This window comes from Clytia hemisphaerica, unplaced genomic scaffold (assembly GCF_902728285.1).
Source record: "Clytia hemisphaerica strain Z4C2 unplaced genomic scaffold, Clytia hemisphaerica genome assembly, whole genome shotgun sequence".
Lineage (NCBI taxonomy): Eukaryota > Metazoa > Cnidaria > Hydrozoa > Leptothecata > Clytiidae > Clytia > Clytia hemisphaerica.
In genome coordinates this window covers 528,774-556,403 of record NW_027103648.1, presented here as the reverse complement: position 1 = coordinate 556,403, position 27,630 = coordinate 528,774, and the positions used below count along the sequence as shown (strand labels likewise).

The 27,630-nt window shown below is 34.0% G+C and overlaps 2 protein-coding genes across 2 annotated transcripts; one reads left to right on the top strand and one right to left on the bottom strand.

The window, feature by feature from the left end:
- Positions 1–45: 45 nt before the first annotated feature.
- LOC136802994 (uncharacterized) lies at positions 46–4,229 on the top strand. The gene is made up of 6 exons (XM_067059742.1): positions 46–851; positions 1,301–1,722; positions 1,865–1,930; positions 2,150–2,412; positions 2,714–3,024; positions 3,628–4,229. Exons 1-6 carry the CDS (start codon positions 83–85, stop codon positions 4,059–4,061), a joined length of 2,265 nt encoding a protein of 754 aa, XP_066915843.1. The 5' UTR covers positions 46–82; the 3' UTR covers positions 4,062–4,229.
- Positions 4,102–20,191, bottom strand: LOC136802995 (retinoblastoma-binding protein 5 homolog). The gene is made up of 15 exons (XM_067059743.1): positions 20,112–20,191; positions 19,950–19,975; positions 19,327–19,499; positions 18,314–18,454; positions 17,360–17,447; positions 16,799–16,870; positions 16,243–16,272; positions 15,848–15,927; positions 13,523–13,642; positions 13,204–13,256; positions 12,682–12,782; positions 12,208–12,279; positions 10,567–10,710; positions 5,576–5,861; positions 4,102–5,110 (listed from the first exon to the last, which is right to left on the bottom strand). The coding sequence occupies exons 1-15, from the start codon at positions 20,131–20,133 to the stop codon at positions 4,947–4,949; spliced, it is 1,572 nt and encodes a 523-aa protein (XP_066915844.1). The 5' UTR covers positions 20,134–20,191; the 3' UTR covers positions 4,102–4,946.
- Positions 20,192–27,630: the final 7,439 nt, after the last annotated feature.

Genomic DNA, 27,630 nt, shown 5'->3' with positions numbered 1-27,630 from the left:
ACTTCCACCTTCAATCGCCGCAGACATAACAACTTATAATTCAATTTTACATTCTCCCAACAACAGGTCAAATTAATTCAAAATGAGACTACTCCTTGGAATAAATATTGTGCTGACGACAGCAATCTTTGTTGATGCTTATACGCAATACACAGTCGAGAAAATGAAAAACAAATGCATCAAAGTGACTTCCAAAGGATCCAAATGTCTGAATTCGTTGAATGGAAATGTCATATGTATGGTAGAATTGACTGGGTCAAGAAAAGTTCTTCAAAAATGTGAGAATAAACCTATCAGGACTATTACGATCATTTGTTGTCCAGAAGGTGTATATTATCAACCTACAGTGTCGACGGTAGAACAACGAACAACCGAGGTAACCGCAACAACAAAACATATGACAAAAACGACTTCAATGTCCATAATAAAACATTCTGAGAAAGATTTTACTAAAAAGGCGAAAACCACTACAATATACCAAACTCTGAATAAAAAATCTACAGCTTCAAGGCCTACGATTGGCTCTGCGACGCCATTAACAACGACTGTTTTGAATAAAACTTCAACTGAGGCAACTATCTCAAATAAACAAGAGCTCAACCCTGAAACGACAGTAGCAACCCAATCATGCAATTTGCAACAAGCTTTAAAGGAATTTAGAAGCAAGATGCCTTTGAAACAAAACAAATGCAAAGACTTCAAGTCTTACAAGCAAGAGCTGGATGGTTTATGGAGCATGCATGATGCGAATTTAGACATTATCAAAAATCAGATGAGAGATGAAAAGAAAAGAATTGATGCATTGATTGCAAAGAACAAAATCTACAAAGTTGATCTGAAGAAAATGAACCGTAAGTGAAACAATGAATTTAAGTCCTGTTCAAAATCCTTTTCAATCAAATTTTAATATGGGTGGGGGTGGGGGCATACAGTCAACTCTCGAATTAGAGATATGTAACCATAGGTCAAAAGCACATGAAAAGTATACAACATATACCCCAAGTATTCGAATTTGTCTTATTTGTTTAGAGAATTGCTAACGATTTTAAGTTAAGGGTGGGTCAAAAGGAAAAAGGGAAATAGAGGAAAAATCACATAACAAGATGTTTGAGAATCTGACTACATTATTTAGTAGCGTGGACAGTAGGGGCGCAAAATTTGTGTAGGAAAGCAGATTTTTATGACAAAGCAATCATATTTTTATATCATGAATATATCATTACTTTGTCATAAAAATCTGCTCTCCTACACAGATTTTGCACTCTTCTTATCTACGCTACTGAATTCCTTGATTTTTCAGGTTCCTTAGAGATTTGGAAAGCATCGTTAAAAGCATTCGAGGAAGAACACTACCATGGATTAGTGAGAATCAGTTCAAAGTATCATAACTGCATTTTCATCAAACTCATGATCCAAAAACGTGATATTATGATGAAATTCATTGATTGGGTACAAAGTTCATCAGATCCTGATATGACAATCGTTTACATGATTGCCAAAGATCTCCAGAGCTTCGAAGATGATTATAAACAACAACAGGCAAGGATTTTCAAGCATTTTGAGTTTTTGTCACCAAAATTACGAAGAGTAGCTTTGAGGCAGTTGGAGAATCACCATATCGCATTGGAGAGTGTTCAATTGGCAAAATGTGTCGATAGTCAACAACATACAGGATTTAGTGGACCAAAAGGTGTAGCTTTGGCAGATGTCTTGTCGAAACTGGTAAGATGTTTTCTTTGTCCCATTCTTTACAGTTTATAGATATCTTTATACTCAGTTGGTATATTACGTTAACTTAACGTCCATGTAACGCTATATATAACACACAAAAGCGATAATACAAATTTTTTTTTTGCTACTACAGAATGCAACCAAAGAATCTGACAAACACCAACACGAAGACATACAGAATGAATTGGAAAATTTCTTAGTGAGTGTTCTCATATATTTGATCCGTAGGATTGGGAAAAAGGTTATTTCACAGTTAAAATATTAATTAATAAACATGAGATATGTGTCATGTTTTTTTATCTATTAAAGAATTTGAAGGAAGAGATCAAATTTGGGTAATTTATATTAGACCATGAATGGGTTCTTGTATATTGCTTTTGGGACATTTAATTTTAATTTCAAACTATTCTAATTTCAGTCCAGCGAAAAGCTAAAATGGATCAAAGCTTCGATTGAAACAGACGAGGCAATGACATCATCAGTTGCATCAGGTGAAGATTCAAATAGTCATTCAAACGGAAGTGGCGGTGGCGAATATAGCGGAGATAATAGTGATACTGAATCTTCGGGAGATAATAAAGAAGGAAGTGGGGATGTTATGGTGGAAAATAATGACGATGAAGATGCTATGAGACATGTTTCGAAACCGACACAAACAACCTCGAGACCAAGAAATACAAGGTATATAAATTAATATTGTACATTGGTAGTGCGGAGGTTTCGTTCACAGAATTGCAAATGACTGTGTTCAAATCCCAAGGGAAGTATGACGCTAGACATTCTCCTTTCACTGATAAGGTAAAAATAAAATTTTCTAGAATACACAAGACATTTTTCTCACATTCGTAGAGTTCCACAACGTCTATTGACATGGTTTGTTGCATAACAAAGCTTTTGTGAACTGATTTTTACACCGTCTACAAAAGACCAATACTTTAGGATCTTTAAAAATATCGAAAAATATTTAACTTTTCAAATTTAGACCTCCAGATATTAAAAAGAGTCAAAAATCAAAAATGACGACAACCGAGAAATATCGACCGAGACTTTTACCGACAACCGACGTACCAAGTCAAGAGAATCGGTTAGAACTCGCCATCAAACGATTATTAAACGAATATCCGAGCGAAAAGAATGGTTGTGACGAGAAAACAATCGATAGGAGTGAGGAAGAATCAAGAATGGCTTTTTCAAGCGAAACAGCTCTTGTTGTCCAGAGATGGGATGAAGCACAAAAGAAATATTCAAAAATGAAATTAAACGATTATCGAAAAGCTGAACGATTTTTATTGAGTAGGTTCAGAAGAGATTACAAAGTTATTAAATATTTGAATTTGGAATTCTCACTTTTGCAATAAGTTCCGCACAGCAATTAAAAACGAGAACAATGTCCTTTTCATGAGTAGTTTACTAAGGAAACTGATTCTTTATTAAACGTCAATTACCATACTTACGTCTAACTGTCCAAGTCCAATCTGATTGGTTGAATGTCAAAATTATAATATAATTGAGTCAATCAGTGCTCAGAAAAGCGTTTGATTGTAGAGCGTACTTTTGGATAATTAGCCCATAATTAGCCGTAAGTACAAATCTTTTTCAGAAAAAATTTGAATATGAGGGGTGGAGGATATAACATTTTTTAGAGATTTACCCCCGGACATTGTGAAATTTGACTCCCCGGACAGGGTAAATTTTGTAGATTTTCACCACCCCACGGACACTATATCCTCCTCCCCACGGACACTATATCCTCCTCCCCCCATGTACGGACCTCCTCCCCCCATGTACGAACATTTTCTGGCCCAATGTGTCTAAAAATCCCTTCCATCTACTCAAAAACAAAACTTGGGAAATTCTAGTCAATGGCTTTAAATTGTTCTTATCTTCTTTTTGTAGAAGCATTAGGGGCTGTTACAAAATCCATGAACAATTTGAAACGAAGCGAACAAACAAGCGATGAAGAGAACAGAAGAAACCGAGCGGAGTGCATCAATAGACAAATTTTGAAAGACCAACGTGACGCGTTAGTGGATTACACTATCGAGATCCAAAAACCGAAACTGAGTTTAACAAAAATCGTTAAGCAATTGAAACGTTTTATCGACGTTTGTCATCACCTGCATGTATATAAACTCCAACATGGCAAGCGAGGCGAAGAATATACTGTACGCTATAAAATGAAGCAACATATTAAAGATTTAAATGTGAACATTAAGAAGATGTTGAAATTACTTGAATATTTACCTAAAACTGAAGTGGTTGCTAAAATCAAGCGTGAAGTTTGGTTGAAGCAAATCAACTTTACATTCAAAACGATACAATCTCTGTGAAATGAATATTTTTGAATGAAAAAAGGGAAAGCGATCGATCTTCTTGGAAAATTTAGACTGTAGTATTTGTGTTATTAAAGAACAATAACGATATTCTAATCCATACATATTATTTTTAAAATAAATATTTACTAAAAAACAAACAAAATAATTAACCATTTATGTTCATTGCCATACCCATTGCTGTAAGATAAAGGATTTTCACCGGAGCCAAATTTTAAGGTAGGCAATCCTTTAAAAATGGTTAAAGTACTCACACTGAGACAATATTTTAATGAGAGCTCAATTCTTTTGTACTGATTTCAAAGGTAGAACTTTTCGCCACATCTTAACCATCAATTATAGTGCTAAAACTTAACGGAAAAAATCAACACAATCGCCATGATCAGTTAATTCGTAAATTTATGGGGAAGAAGAATTCAAGATGTAAAATTAACGACAGCTTTCCACCATGAATTCATCTAACCCCCTTCCTTTATTTAGGACATGAGATAAACAAAATTCAATTTCATATTTATTTTCGTGTAATGTGAAATGTCGAGCATCGAAGAATGCAAATCTCTACTTTAAAAGCAAAGGCATTTCTGCAACATTATACGGTAGCGGGTTGACATCATTTAGTCTTAGATTCCAGTTCGTCACGTGATTTCATCACCAGGAAAGATTCATGCATCAAGTATAAAAGCTTTTCAAAAGTTATGAATCTCTTGCTATGAAAGATTCCTGCGTATTAGAGCTTTTTAAGACTGATAGTTCTATGACTTTTTATCCTCGTGTTAAAATGGTATTTTTCAGCCACCAATCTGATCATATCACGTCTACGCACATGTGCATCTTCAACAACGAAAACCACAAGTGGTAATCCAATAAAGCAATTTAATAAACTTATTTGACAGCCGAATCAGACATGTCTTGTGAATTCTCGTCCTCCGTATCAAGTATTCTAGAAGCTTGACGCTTACCTTTACTCTGAGTTCCCTTTTTCCCGCTGCGTTTACCTCGGGAAGTGTTTTGTCCACCGCGCGAACGTTGTTTCTCGATTGGTTTTTCTAAAAACGTAACGAATAGTTAGTTAGCTGATAAAAGAACTTTATAATTCCACCAATATTCCTCATAAAAAAATCGTATAGAAAGATTTGGAAAGAAAATCAAGCCAGGGCGATTCCTGAAAACCGTTATGTCATCCATATAGATTTTACTACCTCCACAGTAGACGAATCAATCGTCATTGAATTTTTCAAAATCACGTTTACATGGCCACTTTCAACATTTTTTTTTGCTGATTCGCGAAATTAAGATCTTTTTCAAAACGCTGATTAGCGAAAGTAAATCCAGAAAATTTGGGACTTTTTAGGCTCGCAAAAATTAAATCTTGCGAAAATTGTATATATTATATTAAAATCATACATTGGTTGCCACAGTGTGTGCTTTTTTTAAAAAGGCTCGATGACAAAAAAGATTTTTCTAAATAGTAGAAAATAAAACGTAACGTAAAAATATGTAAAAATACTGACCGGACAATACAGCCTTCGGATCATATCCATCACCGTTAATATTGATATCTTTTGTTTTCGTTTTCTTGGCCGGCGGACCGGACGAGTCACTTTCTTCACTCTTGTTACTTCCTGCTTCTTTACCGTTACCCAAATTACCGCCGTTCTTTCCGGTGTCGTAACCGTGAGTCATCTCACCCTCAGGTTCGTCTATTTCAGGTGCTACAGGCAGATAGTACAGACAATCATCATCCGGCTCGTCTCCGGAACTGTAAAAAAGCGGACGTTCCACCAATTCAACATCAATCTGTAGAATAAAATAAGAAATAAATGAAATCAAATCGAGTTTACAGCCCGGAGCTCAAACTCAACTTTTGCATGGGAAATGAAACCACTCATTTCTCAAATGAAATGTGTAGCCTGCGTGGTTTTCACACAAACACAAGATTAAATGTAAAATCCAACGCTAAAGTTCCAAAAATATGCCCCGTTAAAACAAAAGAAAGCGTTTCATTCACTCGGCATTCTAAAATCGGCGCAAAGCTTAAGGTTTCATACCTCTCTAGACCTAGGGCTTTAAACTCCATGTTTAGGCACTATCATCACAAAATGTTAATGAGGTAGGTCCGACTACCTTAACAACCCAGCAATCAAAATAGCATCCAAAAATCTTTTTTGAAATAGATACAAAAATTGCTTATATTGCTGAAATATAAATTTACCAGCATATTTCCTGCATTTTTGACCAGAACATTGTTTTATTGAAAATTAGGGTCCGTCATATTATTTTGGATATTTCCATTGTGCAAAAACCAGAAAAAACGACTCCCATCTCGAGAAAAGCTTGTAACAGGCGGGCGAATGGACAGACGGTGAAAGGTTTTTAAGGGGTCTCCAGGTAGTTCCAAAAATAATGATCAATAAGAGGGTCCCGGTCACCAATCCGTCCCAAAACCGTACGAAACATGGTTTTTGATTTTATAGAAAACCTGAAAAATCGAAACTTACTATTTTTGTGTCAAAAGTCTCTTATCTAGGTAAATTAGGGGGAACCAACATTGAATTTGACAAAAATAATCCTGATTTGAGGCTATTGTGCTTTAAAAGTTCCAAAATTGACCGTACGAAACACCGGTTTTGACATGGTCCTACATTGCATTGTCTATTTTAACAACAAAACTGCCAAGTTAATTGTCATATTTAGTTTAGGTTCATGAAAATACTTGAAATTGATGGAAAAAACATCATTTTTGAATAACTTTTGTGTTTTCACAGATTTCCAGGAATTTTCCTCGCGGTCAAGAAATCATGCCGTACGAAACGCTCATGTTTGAATGCTCTCTGTAATTTTTAAACTTGGTTCTGTGAATTTCTTTTTTGTATATACTTTTTCTTTTATTCAAGTCCTTTATTTATAGACTAAATTTTCTGGGTGTAAAGCATTTTATGATTGCTTTATTCCAATTTAATAGTCTTGAAATTTGAAATTGACGACTAAAAACCATACGTAACATTCACTATACCATTGAACACAGGAGTTTGGAAGCCAAATGAATTGTATTTCCTGACATCTACCATTGTTACGTAAATTTACATATTGAATTCATTCAGCAGGTTAAACCCTATTTTTCTTAAGAGGCAAAATAAATGTTACGTATGGTTATCTCTGAAACTGTACGAAACGCGCCTCTTTAGATATAAAGTTTGATAGGTAGATCTTTGACAGTACCAGTTTGGAAAGCTTTAAATCTACACCATCAAGTGATTTGAGTGATTTGGAGCTTTTTAAAAGTATTTTATTTTTTTCTAGTGATAGTAATAATGAAAACAAGAATAAGAACTAGGGAGACAAGAGTCCCTGGAAGGCTGCATGATATGATATCACCAGTGAAAGAAGTCATTTCATCAACGCAGAGGGTTAGACTGTTTAGAGAGAGGCAGAGACAAAAGAAAGATTATGACCATGAAAAGGAGAAAGAGGAAACAAGAAAGCCTGTTGCAGAGATCAGAGCAAAACAACCAAAATGCCCATTGGGGAGGAGATGCTCCGATGATGACTGTCCTTTACACCCTGGTCGGGGTAGAAATCCGTCAAAATCATCAAGAAAAGATCGTGGTTTGTCAATGAGAAGAAAGAATCAGAGGGAATCAAAGGAGCAGGAGGGGGTAAGAGAATATTTTAATAGGGTCTAAGGTTTCTTCCTCCTTCACCTGGCTAATTCTATTCAATCTGCTGTAAAAATGTTAATTACATAGATGCAGGCTTATTTGCATATGACTCGCTATTATTATAATAATAATATTGTTTTACAAATTCGCAGGCCACCGTGCGGACACATGGGCCTCTATGAATCGCTCATACATTGGGCTCTTCCAGAAAAAATCCGTTCATGGGGGGTGGAGGATATATTATTTTTTTTATGAATTACCCCTGGACATTTTGACATTTAACCCCCTGGACACGGGTTATACCCCTGGACAAACATCAAATCAACCCCGTGGACACAAAAAATTACCCCTGGACATTGGAATTTACCCCCTGGACATTGCTATTTTTTGGTATTTTTTCAATACCCCTGGACAATTCATCCTCCACCCCCCATGAACGGATTTTTTCTGGAAGAGCCCATTTTGGGTTAATTATTTACATTGTTAATATAGACAGGTATGCAACAATAGTGACACTTTCAATCATATTCAAACTTTTTAGCTTTCCAGGCCACACTAAGGGTCTCTTTAAATTCTTCCACTGAGGATGAGTTGACTACTTTAGAAGGCAAACTATTCCACTGCTTAATGCCCCGATAGTATAGGGAGTTACTCTGCGGACCGCGAACACCATCGTTCCCAAAGATTACTACTAATTCAGAGTCGTGCGTTCTCATAGGTCTCCCTCGCTGGTTACATTTCTTAGGGATGCAAGATTTGTCATAGTAGTTTAGATGTTTAAAAATCTCAAAAATGTCACTTACCTCGCGTCTGTATTTTAGACTAGTTATTCCGATTCTTTGCATTCGATATTTTCATAGCTTAGCTGTCCACATGTCTCAACTGTTTTAGATGCGCGTCGCTGAACACCTTCTATCAATCTCGCGTGTTTTTTCAGTTTTGGTGACCAGATAACCTGGGCGTATTCTAAGTGTGGTCTGACAAATGTTACGTACAGTTTTCGAAACAGTTCTGGAGTGAGGTACGTGAAGGTCCGCCTGATAAGACCAGCCATTGAATTAGCTTTTTTCACCTGATTTGATATGTGTTGGTCAAAGGAGAGATTCTTATCGATGATAACACCAAGATCTTTTTCGAATGATACACGTTCAAGAATTTTATCCGAATTATTTACTTTCAGATTCTCAAATAATAGGCTTTCTTGTTTCCTCTTTCTCCTTTTCATGGTCATAATCTTTCTTTTGTCTCTGCCTCTCTCTAAACAGTCTAACCTTCTGCGTTGATGTAATGACTTCTTTCACTGGTGATATCATATCATGCAGCCTTTCGGGGACTCTTGTCTCCCTAGTTCTTATTCTTGTTTTCATTATTGCTATCACTAAAAAAAAATAAAAGACTTTTAAAAAGCTCCAAATCACTCAAATCACTTGATGGTGTAGATTTAAAGCTTTCCAAACTGGTACTGTCAAAGATCTACCTCTCAAACTTTATATCTAAAGAGGCGCGTTTCATACAGTTTCAGAGATAACCGTGCGTAACATTTATTTTGCCTCTTAATAAAAATAGGGTTTAACCTGCAGAATGAATTCAATATGTAAATTTACGTAACAATGGTAGATGTCAGGAAATACAATTCATTTGGCTTCCAAACTCCTGTGTTCAATGATATAGTGAATGTTACGTACAGATTTTAGTCATCAATTTCAAATTTAAGACTATTAAATTGTTATATTTTCATTTATTGGAATTTGAATCTAGATTTGCACCTTAAATTCTTTCCATTTTCCCAGAAAATATCAAAACTGAAGAACTTCTTTTATCTTCATTGCCTTTGGCGCGTTTTATAAAAAAAATGTTTCGTAAGGTTATCTTTGGTTTTATTAGACTAAATAAATTTTGAAGCTAACATAGTTCATAGATCAATCTTTGAAGACTTTGGTTAGTTATTTTTTCGAATTTAGGACCAGTTTCTTATATTTTCCTCTTTTTTCAACTTGTAAATGACAATATGGTATTAAAAATGTATTTACAAGACTTGTAATTTTAATTTTTCAAATTTTTATGAATTAAATTCGAGAAATATTTCTGAACTAGCAATTAAATCATGAATTTTACAGTTATATATGATGGTACTAATGGTAAGGTTTATATCTGTAACAAAAAAAGTTTCCTATCTTCTCTTTTATAAAGTTATAAGGGTATAGCCGGTGTTTCGTACGGCTTAAAAAAGTAAGCGGGTCTTCAACTCCATAGGCCGTAACTTTTACACTGTTTGAGCAATTGCCAGGCAAACTTAGACATTGATAACCCATAGGTAGGGGATCATTTTGATACAAAAGTTATTATATTTTTCAAAAAAAATTCAGATTTTTTTGGGACGGATTGGTGACCGGGACCCAAGAGAGCATACAGTATCAACTTTAAAAAAAACATTACACCTTTAAAGCATTCCCAAGTTCGGAATTGGTCCAAAAATGATGAATCTTAAGCAAATATTGGTCCAAACACAACAGCTTATTCTTCAGCCCTTGCATTCGTTTAAAAGTAAGTATTTTGAATTCAAACAATTCGGATCAAAGCGATACAGTCGTCTCCCGCTAATTCGAACTCGAACGAGAAATCTAGTTCGGATTAAAGAAAAATTTGAATTAAAGAAAGTAAGCCCTTCGGCGAGAACTGAGAATTAGTCCGAATTATAGAAAGTATATTAAGAGGGTCTTTCCTTGACGGGAACTGACAGTTACTTCGAATTATAGAAAGGTTCAAATAAGCGAAAGTCTACTGCATAAGAAGAATTGAATAAATCAAGAATAAGAATAACTGGAACTATCAGAAGAACTAACCTCGGATTCTTCAGTTAGATCTTGGTTGGTGTTTAATAATTCTTCTTTATCTTCGTCTTCCAAATCGAATTCACTTTCTCGTTCCTCATATTCGATATTCTCATCAATCTCTTTGAAGTCTGGTGCGAACGCTGACCAATTTTCCTGTTAACAAAAAAAGATACACGTCATACCTTAAAAGGGAAAACCTACTCGATTAAAACTTTTAGTCGGGGAAAACTTTGTCACACCCTAGAAAGTTGACCAGACAGGTTTGGGACAAGCTGGAGTTTTTACAAGCTCTTATTTGATTTGGTTGGTCGTTAAGATGTAATAAAAGAATCTTATTACTTTTTCTAAAGAACGCGTCATTTCTATCACTTTAAATGACCAATTAGTGAAGTATCTTGTAAAAACTCCAGCTCATCCCACAGGTTTATCGCTCAACTAAAGATTTCATCACTTGTCCCTGACTATTTCTCCTTTAAGGGTAGGAAAATAAAATAAATAGATGATACGATCTGACAGAATTTGGAGCTTTAAATAGTTGCATCTCCTTATAATGTTTGAGTAAATGACCTCTTATCGTCCATGCTCAAAATGTCATATCATAAATAATTTCTGTTGATTCCGAATAATATTGAATATCGCAAACAATTTATCCATCTTTTGCCCTTACAGTTCTACGTATGACTCTTTTGACCATGAAAAGTTTTTCTCAGGCCTAACTCGCTCAAAAAGGTTTCTACACATATTCCTCTTGTAAACGAGTCAAAACAAAAAATCCATTCCCAGTATAGATAGTTTTGCTTGAATTATCTGTTAATTTTCAGTCTGGAAAACTAACAATAGTACCCCTCTCTTGGTCTAATCTGTAAAATTTAAGATTTTAGGGGTGGTGTCCCTATTCTTTACAGCAAAAATGAAGTAGTACCCGGTACTAAATATGGGTGGGTGGTACTAAAGAAACTTTTAGTAAAAAATCAAGTTAGTACCCTATGGGTTAGTACCCTGCCTCTGTACCCCCCCTGACTTAGAACAATAAATATTGAAACGGACTATCTTCCCCATTTCCTTAGTTCATTAGGAATAAGAAAATACCCTATCATCATAACTTAATTCCAATAGATTTCGATTTAGAGAGGATTTATTTAAAAAATGTCTCAATTCGGGTAGTATCCAATCAACTTCGATTCAGATTTCCGTTGGAAAAAAATAATTCAAGTTAAAATTTCATGTCTAAAAATAATAAGTAATGTGTAACAGTATGCCCTGAAACAACTTTTTATGAAGTTGAACTATCGTTAAGGCTACAATGCTTGAAAATGAGAAACCCACATTCTCGGGGTTTACTACATTCTCGGGGTCAGGTGCTGTAGACAAAAAGTTAACGAAATTTCATTGTTCTTCCATAGTTTCAATTGGGACTGAAATCTAAGTGAAAGATCTCGACTGGGCGGATTTCCGTCTATAAACTGAAAAGTTGCAACACTGCGCTTTCGAAAAATGTTAACTATCACCGATGCTTTACATTGCTAACCTAGCTTCGAATAAACAAGGAAAACATCCAAAAACATTCAAAAACATCCAAAAAATAATCCTTCCTGTACGGGAAGGGGTGTCAAATTTGAAGGAATTGTTGTAGAGTAGAAATAAACTTACCACGTGTGTCTGGGACCATATAGAGACCAAACCATTGGCTACTGAACATATGATGGAGCGAATGGGATGCCACTAAAATAAAATTTTTATTGTAAGATTTTAATAAAGATTTAAAATTTTAGCAATTTTGTTGTACGAAATGGGTAAAAAATAATCGTTCCACTGTATTGATGCTTTCAGTTTGTATACAATCAAGAAAAAAGACAAATCATTTTTTGTCACAAGACTCTGAGTTTCATATTTTACAGCCTGTTACTTTGTACGAAATTTTAGCAAGACATCGGAAGACATAATGATCGAAAATCTTAGCTCCGAACAAAGATTTAGGTTGGCCAGTATTGAGAAACTGCGTCCAGGGTCTAAAACTCATTTGGCTGAACACATAATTGGATATGTCATTGGAATTAAACAGAATGGACTTAATGGAATATGACATCTACAAAATAATAATAGTTGGTAATCTTTTCCCCTTACCACTACATCCACAAGTAGTTCTCCTTTAGTACCATGTAAAATCTTCACCAAACTTCCGATTGTTCGCTCCCAAATGTACAAAGCATGTTGTCGTGATGAACCTTGAAAAGTATTGAAAATTATATTCAAAATGAGATGGTTAAATTTGGATATCAGTCTGTTTGTTATGATAAAAAATAAGTTTGCAATTGTTGCATTGATATTCTCAAAGACAAAGGATTTAGATGTCATTTCCTTGAGAGTTGAATACCAGTCGATCCAATCAAACCCGATCGCCACAGCTTAGGATTTTAGGTCTACACGTTTATAGGATACGGTGACAGGAAAGATAATTTAATGCAAAACAATATGGTACCACCTCAGTTTTAAGATAGGCTTGTTATTGTGAGAGAGCACATTGTCATTTCTCAGTTATTTCTCAGGAAAAGTTCATAAAAAACATACATATAAAAAATTGGGAATTAGAATCAGCGAGGTGTGTTTACTACAGTTTCTTGCGTTATGTTAAATAAGTCTACTAACCAGCTACAATGAATTCCCCATCGCCAGAGAAAGCACACTTTTTCCATAACGTCCTGAAAAGTGAAATTAAAAACGATAGGTTCTCAAAATATAGATTTATCAAAAATTGAATCCTTAATAAGGTTGCGGGTGAGAGAAAGATCAAAGCTGGAAATAGTATTTCTTATGCGAAGATCAAATTAGTAAAACAGGATCTTAGCCTAAGTTAAGTTTTGAGTGTTAACTATTCCAAATCAATTAGGTAAAAACATTTTCATATGTTTTGCCATCAACAGAATAAGTAAAGAAATTTGCAATTCATAGAGAAAGCGAAATTTACTTATTGACAAGATCTTGTAGTTTTTGCGTTGCTTCAGGTTCTTTACCACCTTTATAAGCTATGACGTCATCACGATCGAAAACTCGAATCACACGATCCTGTGAGTTGACCAGGAACGAACTGAAATAATGCAACAGAAACATCTTCTTGTTCTCAATTAACATTAACGGTTCCTCTCATCGTAAACATGAAAAATACGAGCAATCTCTTAAACTAAAGGCCGGTCTCCACTTGCGCGCGCTGTGATCGCAACTTTGGCTTCAATCGTTTTTGCTTGGAGAAAAGATTACGTCATAAAAACGCAGCGCGCGCTTGGAAAAAAAGTTGAATGTATTTCAACTGGAGTTGCTTCATTTTTCTTTTGACCAATAGCGTGGAAGCTCTGCTCGAAGAAGAGCGATTGAAGCGCGCGCAAGTGGAGACCGGCCTTAATATAGAAGCGATATTTCCCAAATTCAAGACTGCATTCAACATAAGGGATCTGGAAAGCGAGACATTTTTGTACAATTTTATGTTCAAAAAGTTTTTTTTTTTGATAGATCTTACCGGAGCTTTTGGTTTTTCCAAAAAAGCGATGCATTGTGGGATTGTTTCGGGGGTATTACAATAGAAATCTCTTAGGAATTCCTCGTAGGAATTCTATTGTAATAACCCCGAAACAATCTCACAATGCATCACTGTTTTAGAAAAATCAAAAATTCCGATAGGGTCTATACATAAAACACAACAAGTTGTCAAAAAAATGTTTTTTTAATGCCCATTCGATTTTTTTCGAATGTTATGATGTCGATTTCATCAAATAGAGGAGAGAAATAAAGCAGGAAGAGAAAGAACAAAACAAAGAAAAAACACAAAAGGAGAGAGAAAATTTTGGTCGTATTTTTCAAGTTAACGATAAACCAGTTATCACACCTTCACTCGTACATTATTGAATATCTCGCTCAGATTTTTGTTGAAAACTCGAAGAATTGAATACAATGAAACTCAAATGTGAAATTAGCCATAAGCAAAAAGCTCGTACCCATGTCTATTTTTAGCTGTTAAAGCATAATAATTTGAGTTGAGTTCTTTTTCAGGACATGAAACTTGGATATTCAAAATCTACTCAAAATTCCGCTTCCACTGATATATAACATGATAGGGTTATTTTCAAGTTAATATTCCGGTTTTTTTGGATTTCGGTCTAAAAATGACCCATTTTTGGCCAAAAAAGTGATGAAACGCTAAAAATCATAAATGAGAAATATGTAATTATTTTCCTGAATTTGTAAGAAATATTATAATTTTAATGTAAAGTTGTCAGAAATACATACTAGAATGAGAAAAATAAACTTAGAAAGTTAAAACATGAGCTAAATCCTAAAAAAAACTCGTGTTTTTCTAAAATTAGTCTACGAAACATTTTGATCAAAAATGAGAAAATCCACCTTGCAGGACCTCTAGTTCATTGTAATTCTGCATTTTTGACTCTATTTTTTGCATATTCTGATATACTCTACATATTTGAAGAATTTTCAAGCAAAGAAATCTCAATTCAAGTACAATTGACGAAAATATGGGGGGATTTTGACATAGGCCCAAATTTTCCGTCACGGCGTGACAAAAACTAAAAAGGGCTACAGAAAATCTTGTGGGTTGATTTTTGAATTTCTATTTTAGGTTTCTGATTAACACTATATGGTTGATGTTTCATGGAGAAAATTAAGGCCTGATTCCACTCTCATAGATTTTTACAGGCTATTGAAAATTTTCCGTCACAGCGTGACAAAAACTCTGACCTAGTACTAGTCAGTGAAAAAATGGATTTGAAAGCCTCAAATCATAGATTAACCAGTCCAAGTCCTATAGAAAGTTGACTCAGCTTGCAAAAGAGGCCTTTTGGTAAGTTTTTTGAATCTATACCTGAAAAAAAAACCCTGTAATAAGGACATCATTCCAAAGCAGTTTTTTTCAGTACCGTAGCAGCAGGCTCAGATTTAGCCTATGTTGATTTTTCGGGAACATATGCATGTTATATATCAAATTGTCGGAAATTTTATGTAGATTTCAAAAATGGTTAAAAGTAGGGGTTAAAAATGAAGTCAATGAGAAGAAAATGCAAAACTTGATGATTTTTTCTCCTATTTTGGCCTGCGATTTTACAAAAACCTAAAAAATGCGATAAAAATTTTCTAAAGCGAGGTTAAGCTCTATTTTTTTTTGCTTTTTGCTACAAAATACCATAGCTTCCCATAAAAATAGGTTTTAGAGAGATTTGAAGACCTTCATTTTTTGACATTTTTAAAATTTCTGGATACGAGCTTTTTGCTTATAGCTAATTCTCACCTTCCTCTCCGAGAAAATTCAATGGATTTGATAGCAGTGTTGGCATTAGTAGCAGTACTTATTCGAAACGATGTCACCTCCTAAAAAGGATAAATAAAAGTTTGAATGAGATATTGCATATTCTCAGTCTTCTTTTGGACCATTTTAATTTTTAAAAACTCAACAACATCGAAATCAAATTCCATGTCGTCTTGATATTCAAAATAAAAGTTACAGCAGCAGGTAGTGACATAAAATCCTGAAAATTGAGAGAATAGAAGCTGCACTATTAAGTTTACCTTCAATGTACAAAATCTAACGTATTCGCAATTCAATGTCTTGACATTAAAAATAATAGTAACAGCAGCAGGTAGTACTGAAATCAAATCTAGACATTGAGAGAATATAAAATTTACCTTCAATGTATCTGTTTTGATGACGGTTATCTGGAAAAGAAAAGTTTTGTGGAAATGTGGTCCTTAGTGGTCCTTCGTGGAAACAATTCCTTAGCTGTCTAAAAGCTTTTGAATTTTTCGGAGCATACCACTTAAAATATATGTTATTACTATTATTATATTATTATTAAATGTCATTGATAGTTCTATAGGTTCCATAGTTCATCTATACCTCAACCGGGAGTTGGGTGAAAGTTGACTATTGAACTGCAATGAGGATTGGAAGTTAAAAACATATTTTACAAGAAAATATTAAGAGGTAATTTGGAGGGAGAATAATGAATTATATATATAATCCATATCTTTGATGAAATTTTTTTTGTTCTGAAAAATAAATTTGAGAAATGAGATAACGTGTCACAATTTTGCCTAATAAGAAAATTAAGATCTTCTTTTGGTCAATTTTGTGACTGACGTGACCTTTCACCATAAAATATTCATTTGATTTGATTATGTTTCCTGATATTATCATAAAGGTGAAATAACTAAGTCATATTAAAAATCATTTTTAGTATACCTTTCCTTTCGCATTACCAGTGAAGATATATTCACCCTTCTTGTCAAAAGCTGCCACTATATTTTGCTCACACTGTAATAAAAAGTAAAAAAAACTGAAACTAAAAGACATTGTGGTCATGAAGAAAAGCCTGAAATTGCCAAAAGGAGTCACAACCATAGAATTCAAACACTCTTAAAACAACCTGGCTTTGTTTCATTTGGTTACTGTGTTATTTCGGGGTCTTCTATTGACTCAAAAAGAGAAAACCAAAGGGCTATGGTCAGAAATAGTCTGCCCCCACATGTTTAGGAGGTATGACAAGAAATGCAGGGTAGTCTTGTTTCTTTTGAGTGTAAAAAACGGGGTCGAAAAAATCCAAGGTCATGAAAAATTGAAAAAAAATCCAGGGGGTCAACTTTCCCAAAAAAGACCTAAACATAATAGGGGATGCAAATTTTTTCTAGTCTAGCCCAATGCTGAACAACACTTCAGCCACGATAAACTTCCAATATAATTTTTTTCAATTGAGATGTATGTACCCCTTGTATTGTCGATATCAAAAGTTATAATCTTTCTTACCTCTCCCCCGACAGGCAGAATATGGTGTTTCTTGTCAACATCAACTAAAACTGGTGCATGTTTCAAGGGACACACCAAAAATAACTTGCTGAAAAAAGTAAAAAGATACAACATTAGGTTGAGTGAAAATGATGAAAATTTAGACCAAAATAATAAATAAAGAAGCAACATGGACCTACCTGATGATGAGAATCAGATAAAAATAGGACGAATAGCAAGAGAGTAAGTCAGTGTAGTGAGCAGTTCAAAAAATTAGAAAAAACTAATGAAGTAATTTCACATAAAGTCCAGAAAACCCTATTTTAAGGCACATTTGCCAAATTTGCCCAAAAAATAATTTTTTAAAGATCGGGCTTCATCAGATTTTAAATATTACCATTTTACATCAAAGTGCAAAAAATCAGAAAAGAATATCAACCCAATCGCGAGAAAAGCTCTTTTTCCCTAAAAATGACATAATGGAATTTCCCCAAAATAAAAGAAAATCCAATTTTTACAACCAAAGAAACTTTTCCGAGACAAAAAGCTTGAGTCACTTTTGAGAAAACGTTGCCCTCTATCTTTATGCAAAAAAAAATCAGAAAAAACTAATAAAGCAATTTCACACCAAGTCCAAAAAACCCCATTTTTAGGCACTTTTTAGCTCAAATTTGCCCCAAAAAATTTCTTTTGAAAATCGGGCTCAGTCACTTTTTGGAATCACCATTTTGCATCACTGTGCAAAAAATAAGAAAAAGCTAATGAGCCAATCCCAAGAAAAGATGGTAACAGACAAACAAACGGACGAACGGACGACTGAACATCGGTTAATTTAAAGGACCTCCACCCACAGAGGTAGGTCCAAAAATGTTTTTGAAAATAAAACGGAATCCTACCCAGCATCCTTCACTTTAATGTTAATATAGAAAGATAAAGGAGAGAAAAAAATGAGGAGAAAAAAAAAACGAGGAGTACCTGTTACGCGGATGAAATTGCACTTTGTGAATAGCTGACGGAAAACGATATCTTGTTTCACAATTACCAGACAAAACATCCCACAATCCAACACTCCAATCAGTGGACGATGTCAAAATTTGCTTTCCATCATGACTCCAACTAAAATAACAAATGAATAAAATTTTATTTGTTTCCATGAAACTCAAAATATGGAACTCGTAACCAAACCTGGTTTGTTTCTTTATAAGCATTGCACAAGAGCATATCTAGACTCAAATATGGGAAAAAAATCAAGCATATGCTAAGCAATCCAATATCTTCTTTGTTTTTTGTGAAACCATTACAAAGAAACCGATTGTTTATAAAAGATTTAAATGATTCAATAGTAATTTTTATGTTTGAGTATAAGCATCCTCCATACATTTTTTCAACATTGTCAAATTGCTCAGCATTATCTGAGTCTGTTTTTGGATTTTTTAAACATAACATGTATCAGACAGACTGAGAGGTTTGTTATTTCCGAAATAATAATAATATAATAAGCTTCCTTGTGTTGCTATGAAAATTCATAGTTGATTAAAAAACAATTCACTAGCACAGCAGATGTTTTTAAAAACATAGATGTTTCCTAATTGCAAACTTTCCACTTTTTCCTCCCCTGGGGAACCCTAAACTACACTGGACCCTCTTGTGAATTGTTGACATGAAGAAATATTTTGAAGTGGATAGGATATTGTCCTATGTCCTACATATTAATGATATTGTAAAAAGTTAAAGGAACATAAAAGTAGTAAAATGTAAACATTACAGGAACCACGTGTCATTAAAATCATGTGTCCAAAACAAACAATCGAAACAATCAAAATCAGCCATATTTGTTTAGATTTTTTATTTCGACATGTGACATTTGTTTTGATTGTGTATCCCGCTGCATGCGGTTTGTTTATAAATCTCGAAAGTACTTTTATGTCCCTTTAAGACAAAATGAACAGACCAAACTTATGTTATGTTGCTTGCATATAATTCTTTACCTGACAGATGACACAGGATGAATATGAGCAACCATGACTTTTGCAACACCACGTGTTAAAAAATCCCATATAACTAGTCGCCCATCATTGCAACCAACTGCTAGCAAGGAACCAGTCCTGTTAAATGCACTGGTTAAAGCTGGACTGACAGAATCTAAACTTCCATCAAATTCCTAAAATTAAAAATTCATTATGAAAATTCTATTGTTGCTATCAAAACTTTACCAATTTGACCAATGCCAATTCAATTAGGGTCTTTTAATCCAAGCTAGAAAATAAGATATTTTTCTGTCTCCAGATAGGAGTGTTGCAACACTGTATCAAAAGTCAAATTTTGTTTATTTATTAAAAGAATCTGTACACAGGTCCATATAAAGGTTACCTTCATACAGGCTCTTAGTCAAAATGATCTGAAAACCTAACACTAAAGAGGAATAAAAAATTCCTTATCTTAAAATTTCTGCAAAGCAAATATTTCATAAATTTCCAAAACAACTTTCAAAACTTGCGAAATATAATCCTCACGTTAATTGATCCCCTTTTAAAAGCAATTTTAAAATATATATCATTCATTTAATTGATATAATATTGTTTTACTTTTCTATGTTGAATAATATACTAACCTCAGGGAAGCTTTGTCCGAAGGTTTCTACAAAACAAACAAAATTATTTTTAAGAGATTATAGGGTCTTAAGATATTTTGAAAAATAGAACTATTTTATCTTTAACCAATCTCCAAAATGAGAAATGTTTAAAAACAAAATTTGGCTGACAAAAATACTTACGAAGCAATGTTAAGTCTGTCATTTTTTTTATCTTTGATCCTTTTTGTTTTGAGTTATAATGTTGAATAGTATTATTTAAACCTAAATAAAAAAAATTTGAGTGAGAATGCTGATACAACACAAGGGAATACTTTGGAGAGTCTAAAAAGTCCCTAATACCAATGACACTTGACAATATTTGCAACTGTACTTTTTGCACCTCAAGGGGTTGGTACTCAAATACACGTTTTTTTTTTATAAGAATACACTTTATAAGAAGTCCATGATGAAAGTGGCCAAAAAAATTAAGAATATGCTAAGAATATCACCATCATGGAATTTTGAGACGTATGTACTAAATGTTAAATCTCGTCTGAATTAGGATCCTAACCTAAGAATGCTGTAAGAATATTTTAGGATGATTTTCCCAAAAAAGTTAAGAATATCCATGATAAAATGGATTTACACCATTCTTATAAAAAAAAAGCGTGTATCAGGCATTATGAGGACTACAGTAAAGGATTTTTTGAAAATCTTTGCATACCACTACCTCAATCTTACCAAGTACACAAATTATTTTATAAAACTCACTTTGTGGACAAAATAGGACAAGTGCTACTTGAAACTAAAAAAAAAACTTTTAGTGCTGAGCCAAAAATTTAACAAGTTTCAAAAATTGGACAAATGTAATTTTCCATTTTCTGTTGATTGCGATTTCAGACTTCCGCGAGCCATGATAAAAGGAATGAATATCATCAAACTAATCAAACTTTTTAAAGACGGAATTAATAGAAAGTCCTATTTCTTCAAAAATTGTGAGTGTTCAATTAGGTTTGATTAATTTTTTAAATGGAACTTTAATCGTTTGATTGAGTTCGATTAGTTCGATTGATCTGGTTTAAAACTCAACTCTCCAACTAACAACAATTCAAATGTCAGCACCAGCATCAGTGCAGATATGTGTCCTGACGGTGTCAATCGAACAAATCAAACACCGAATCAATTGAACACAATTGAACGCAATGAAATAATTGCTATTCAATTGTCGAGTGCAATTTAATCGTAATCAAATATTACCCGGGATTGGCTGTACGATTGCTTCGACTACGTTCGATTTTATAGATGCTATTGTGTTCGGCAATTGAATCGCAACTAATTCATCGCATTCAATTGGTTCAATCCTGATTTTTGTTCGAACTTGTTCGATTGGGTGGTTTAAGTTATAGTCCGTTATGTACCACCCTGTGGACGACACGGATTTTCTGTAATTTGTCAGATAGTCCAAAGTTAGAGCAGTTGACGGTATAGATTTTCTAATAGGCGACCATCAATAATATATGTTCTGTTTGCGTCGCCCGACCGGAAAATTATTTCGATAGCTAAGCCCAAAGTTTTTGTGTACTTCACCCACATTGAGTCCTATTTGAATTTTTTTTCCGTCCACCGTCATTGAAATTATCAACTTGGAATTTACAAGGACCCCAAGGGCCAAAAATCTGGTCCAATTTTAAGGTTAATGTATTTCACTGGATTTATTTTAGACAAGTGATACTTGTATGGACCTACCTGGTTATGCATTTAACATGTATATAATTGATATATACGTGAGCGTGACCATTAAACAATCATTCAGAACACAAATAGTGACGATCTATTAAAATTAGTCGTTTGTTTTTTATTGAAAAACGTTTGGAAACCAAAATTTCATGCTCTCGAAATAATCTTTCATATTCAAGACTTTGTGAGCAAAAAGTAAGAGTAATTTGGCTAAGAACATTGATGTATAATTATTAGTAATGATTCTTATACTGCCGTCCAAAGCAAAAACCAGGTAAGTCCAAAATTTCGAAAAAATTTTTTTTGCTAAAAATGGACTCTTTAGCGCCCAAGTAACTTATTTTTGAAAAAAAAAATTCAAAATTTTTTTCCTACCGGGAAAAACGGCCATGTCATTTTCAGGTATGTCCATCGAAAAAAGGAAATTCCCAACCAAAGGAAGGTAAGTCCACCTATTATCACAGTAATGGACATACCTTCTTTTTAAGGAAAATAAATTATTTCTCTGAGATGGACTTACCTCTTTTATGGACTTACCTTAGTTTAATTATGGACTTACCTTCTTTTAAAGGATGCTATTGCACTGTCAATTCGAACGTTTAGCATTTCGAACGTGTCAATCGAATGTTCGAATTCATTCTAGAATTCTAAAGTTTGTTTCGAAATTATCTATCAATTTTTATTCGTGATCAAGTTGGCACATCCTTTCCAGTTTAAACATGAAGTTTAGTGAGGTTAGTAAAGAACTTAATCAATACTTTCAAACACAGAATTACGAAGATGAATTATCATCGGCTGAAACAAATGGAGATGAAAGTCCCTATGTTACTGATGAAAGTGACTATTCAGACTTGGACTTTCTACATGACTCGAAAGACTTCAGCATGACCAGCTTACCATCAAACACCACTGCGGAAGCTCATGAGAACTTGGACCAGGTAGTACCACCATCGAATAAAGAAAATCCTTCTGAACATTCTGATCGTAACAACCCATCACCAAACGTGAGTATTACTGAAAACCTTGACCTTACCGAACCTCCATCAAATAGTTTCATTACCTCTGAAAACCTGAAACCGACCGAATCACGAATGGAAACTGAGGTATCTTTGGAAAATCCTGATACAACCAAAGTATCAACCAATAGTAATACCAAAAAATCTTCAAGAAAACGAACTTACGCTGAAGCTCACCCCTTACAATTCTCGTGTGCTTGTAAAAGAGAGTGTTTTGCAAAAATTAATGAACAGTGTCGTGTTAAAATCCATAAGGAATTTTGTGAAATGGAGAAGATCGTTAAGAATCAGTACATTCGTTTCCCCTCACTCTGAACTCGTCTTGTTAATTTAAACATGGACTTACCTTCTTTTTTTGAAAAAATACTATATAACCACGACATTCATTTCTTATGTCAAATACAGGTAAGTCCACAATCTCTCAATAAATCGATAATAAATAGCTGAGTAAAGGAAATTGACGAGCCTTTTATTTTCTACAATTACTTTCTTTCCAAAAATACAAAACTTGAGCTAGCTAACAGAGAAAAGGTACCTCGGCTAAGGTCAAAAGGTTTTTTGCGTTTTTCTTAATGTTGACTTTTATGGACTTACCTGATTTTTGCTTTGGACGGCAGTATAGATAAACATGTGTTTTTTGAGCCTACAAATTTTTTTTACAAAAATCTGCTTGAGTCATCTTTTTTCATGCAAAAAAATCAGGTTATGCTTACTGGTAAAATCGTAATCCTCAAAAATCGAAGTTCCAGCCTTACTGATATTAGACCAACTTATGGTATATAGTAAGTGAAGGATTATCCTATTTTCATTTCAGAATTGCTTCGCGCCATGCAGATTGGTCCTTACGGCTTTAGCAATGTGAGCGCGCTCAGGGAGCGCAAGCAAGCAGACTGCATTCTGATTTGAGAAGGTAAAACGCTCTAGGGAGACCAGGCCAGGGATCCCACGCCTGAATATCTTAATTTTAGGACAAATTTTAGGAGGATTTTGGCCAAATTTTAGGAGAATTTTTAGGAGAATTTTCAAATTTTTAGGAGGATTTTAGGAAAATTTAAGAAATAAATTTCTAAAATCGTCCTGAAGTCAGCAATCAGAAAAAATCACCCACAGGAAGACTGAAATAATGTAACAAAAATAAAATTACTTTACGTATATGGTAAACTATTATTCCTTCTAAAAGATATTCTCTCAATCAATATGGATGGCTAGATCTTCCTGTATATACAATCTATTTTTCATATTTATAGAAACTAGATTGCTGACGTGTGGAAAAGAATTTCAGCATGACTGATCTTTTTGTTTCAATAATAACATCAAAGCGGGAATTAATTTTCTTCTCGTTTCTTTCTTTCCTTTTTCTTTCTTATCAGTTCACGCTTTCCCTCACTACCTACAAAGCGTGGTTAGCTCAAGCAGTTAGATCGTCTGTCTCATATGCATGGGGTTCCGAGTTCGATTCCAATGGATGTCCAATTTTTCAATTCTTGATTTTGTTTTTGTGATTCTCTCATCACTTTAATTTTGTATCACATTTTCATTAGAGTGAAGAGATATGGACGCGTTATGTAATGTTAATTGCTACTAGTAATTACCCGTTCAATTCGAATCTATGATCTGTTCCCTCCTAGTGAGGAGTTTAATGCCCTTATAACAACCGTATTTTATAAGCATTATTGAATACAAATAACGACCACACAAGAAAGATAAGCAAACAATTAGATCAAGTGTCAAACATTTTGACCCTGAAATCAATTATTGTTCTGCCTTTAAGTATAAAACGAGATAATGCGTTTTAAACGTGGAAAACCTTTGGTTGTGAATTTGGACATTTTCTTCCACGTGCGTTTAAAACTTGGAAATTTTTGCTGTGAATTTGGACATTTTCTTCCACATGCGTTTAAAATGTGGAAAACTTTTGTTGTGAACTTGGCTTACTTCATACCGTGAGATTGGGTAACTTGCATCAGTGGAGGCTCACATGCATAGCCCTCAAATGAAAGACCTGACTGGTCATTAAAATACAAAGTTAAATCAAAACAAAAATGGTATAGAGTAGAGCTGCGAGCGGAGCTACGTAGTTGTATTTTAATGACCAGTCAGGTCTTTCATTTGAGGGCTATGCATACATCATGCCAGGAAATTGCTTGAAAAAATTTTCAATTGAGGCGAAAATAAAAATTTCCGAAAACCGACGACGTGAAAAATAATAATTTCCGGTCGCAGACTATGGCTTGATCTATATACTGTAGTTCATCATAAAAAAATCAAGTTTGAGCATTCAAGCTATCAAAGTAGTTTGGTTAGATATTCCCACTTGTAAATCAAGATTTTCTCAATTAGTAGTTGATACATTAGTATATTCATAGGCAGTTACATCAATATGCCTTCTTACCTGTCTTTAAAAATATAAATAAAAGTAATCACAGAAAAGGACGCAAAAAAAAAGACATAAGTGTGAGAACAGAGTAATCAAACTCATTAGGAAAAGTACCATTACCGATGACTTTTTTCTTTTCGATTTTTTTGGAAATTATGATTGCCACTTATGTGACATTTTTTGCTTTTACAGCATGCTTTTGAAAATTATAAAATGGCTTCAGCTAGCTTTTTCACGTGGTCGGTTTCCAGAAACACTACATTTTTAATTTTCGCCTCAATTAAAAATTTTTATCCCCGACGAAAATTTTCCCCGACGAAATTTTCCCCGATAAGGTATGTTGTTGGAAATTATGAAATTGTTTCCCTGTTTTGAAAGTTTTTAACTTTTTGACATGCATTTCAAAAAATATAACTTTTGGATGCTATATTTTTTTACTTTTTTTCAATATTTTATATATTTTACCTTTTCTCCAATATTTTATATATTAAAACTTTTTTCCAATGTTTTCTATATGAAAGTATATGCAAAATATTTCATCTATTTTGAAAATATAAAATCTTCCTTTGGTTTTCTTCTTGTAAAATATTCTCAATTTTGTCATTCTTTCATTTCAGATGATTGCCCTTTTTGGCAAACAGCACTTAAAATAATAATGATATAATACCTCCATGATACCGTGAGATTGGGTAACTTGCATCAGTGGAGGCTAACATGCATAGCCCTCAAATGAAAGACCTAGCTGGTCATTAAAATACAACTGCGCAGCTCCGCTCGCAGCTCTAATCTGCCATTTTTGTTTAGATTTAATTTTGTATTTTAATGACCAGCCAGGTCTTTCATTTGAGGGCTATGCATGTTAGCATCCACTGATGCAAGTTACCGAATCTCACGGTAATATGCACTATTTTCTATTTTTTTGTGCCTTCTCATTAGTTCTATTGATAAGACTGATTTTATTTTCCCTGTCTTAGGTCACGTGATATTCTTTGTCTTGATAACTCCGCCTCGATCGGAAATTCCCTTATGGACATGTTTTTTAATTCTTAATGACATTTTAAAATATTCAAAATTTTGAAAAAAGCAATTTAGGGGTTTTTAATATTAAAAAAGTGATTTGTTATGATCACAGGACCTCAAAAATACTTTTTTCGAAATTCTAAGCCGTTGTAGTGACCCGATATGAGCTATTTTTTAGCATTTGACACTATATTCTAAATTGCTAATTTTGTGCATATGAGCATGAATTTCCTTAATCTGACTGAAAAAATTGGTAATTGGATAGTTATTTTGAATGCAAATTGTTAAAGGGCCCAGATTTTCCCGTTCTATGGCCCTGTTTTGAGCTAGTAATTAGCAACCCTATTTGCAAGAAAAGCTAATAATTTGCTCTAATTAAAGACCTTGGAACTTCAAAAGTGGTATATTTGAGTTTTCTACAAGACAATGAAGATAAAACCAAGAATAAAACCCCATATGGTTAAAAAAGAGCAAAAAATTATGCTAAATAATTGCTCATTTTGGGTCCATAATACAGTAGTTTTATTCTAAATTTATTAGAAGTTAGTTCCTGTAAACATTATAGAATAGAATTTCACTTAACAAAATGTAAGAAATTATAAATGTTTCCAAATTTAATGACTAAAATAAGATATCATAGTTTCCAGAATTCGAAAATAGACTAAAGCTAAATTCTTGCTCGAAATTAGGCCTTGTAATGACTCTATAATCATAAATTTAGCTTTTTATCAATAATTAAGGGTTTAATAAACATAATTGATCAAAATTAAGGCCATAGTGCAGGTATTTTTAGCACAGTGAGAGATTTTCAAAAAGCAGCAACCAGTGCTAATTATCTGCTCACAATAGACCTTTTTTCAAAGAGGACGTCCTGTTGAATATGTATACCAGTCATAAAAACAATGATAAAGTCATGCATAATTTACTGTATCATGTATATTGTAATAATTATGCATGGTTTTATCATTGTTTTTCTGCTGGACTACATAATTATTCAACAGGACGTCCTCTTTGAAAAAAGGTCTATTAGGCCCTACAACCATTTTAGATGCTAATTCATATTCATAGTGGGCACCCCCCCTGGATTCAGGGGGGGGGGTTGAGGATTTTCAGATTTTTAAAAATAGGTGGGGGTTGGGTTGATGAGAAATTTCAGGTGGGGTGGGGGTAACCCTATGTAGGTGGGGGTAACATTTTTCAGGTGGGGGTTGTCAAGTTTTCTGTATTTAACTTCGTTTGATTTTGTACTTTTTTGTCTTTTTCAACTTTCCACATACTAATACTAGATAAAAATATAAACAAATGACTGTCATAAGTTCTGAAGGTTAAAAAGAGTTCATTTTTTCTCCAGTCTTTTCCTTTCCAGTTTGTAGTCCTCAGGACTTTTAACTGGGATCTTTAGTGTTCCTAAAAGGAACAAGACCTCCAAATTCGAAGGTGTGATTCGATTGCGCCGTTTTGCGCATATGAGTTGGAGTATGGTGTAGCCCCTTTCTACCGGTGAGGTTGCTGAAAAAGGTGGGGGTTGGGCTGATATGAGATTTCAGGTGGGGGTAACCCTATGTAGGTG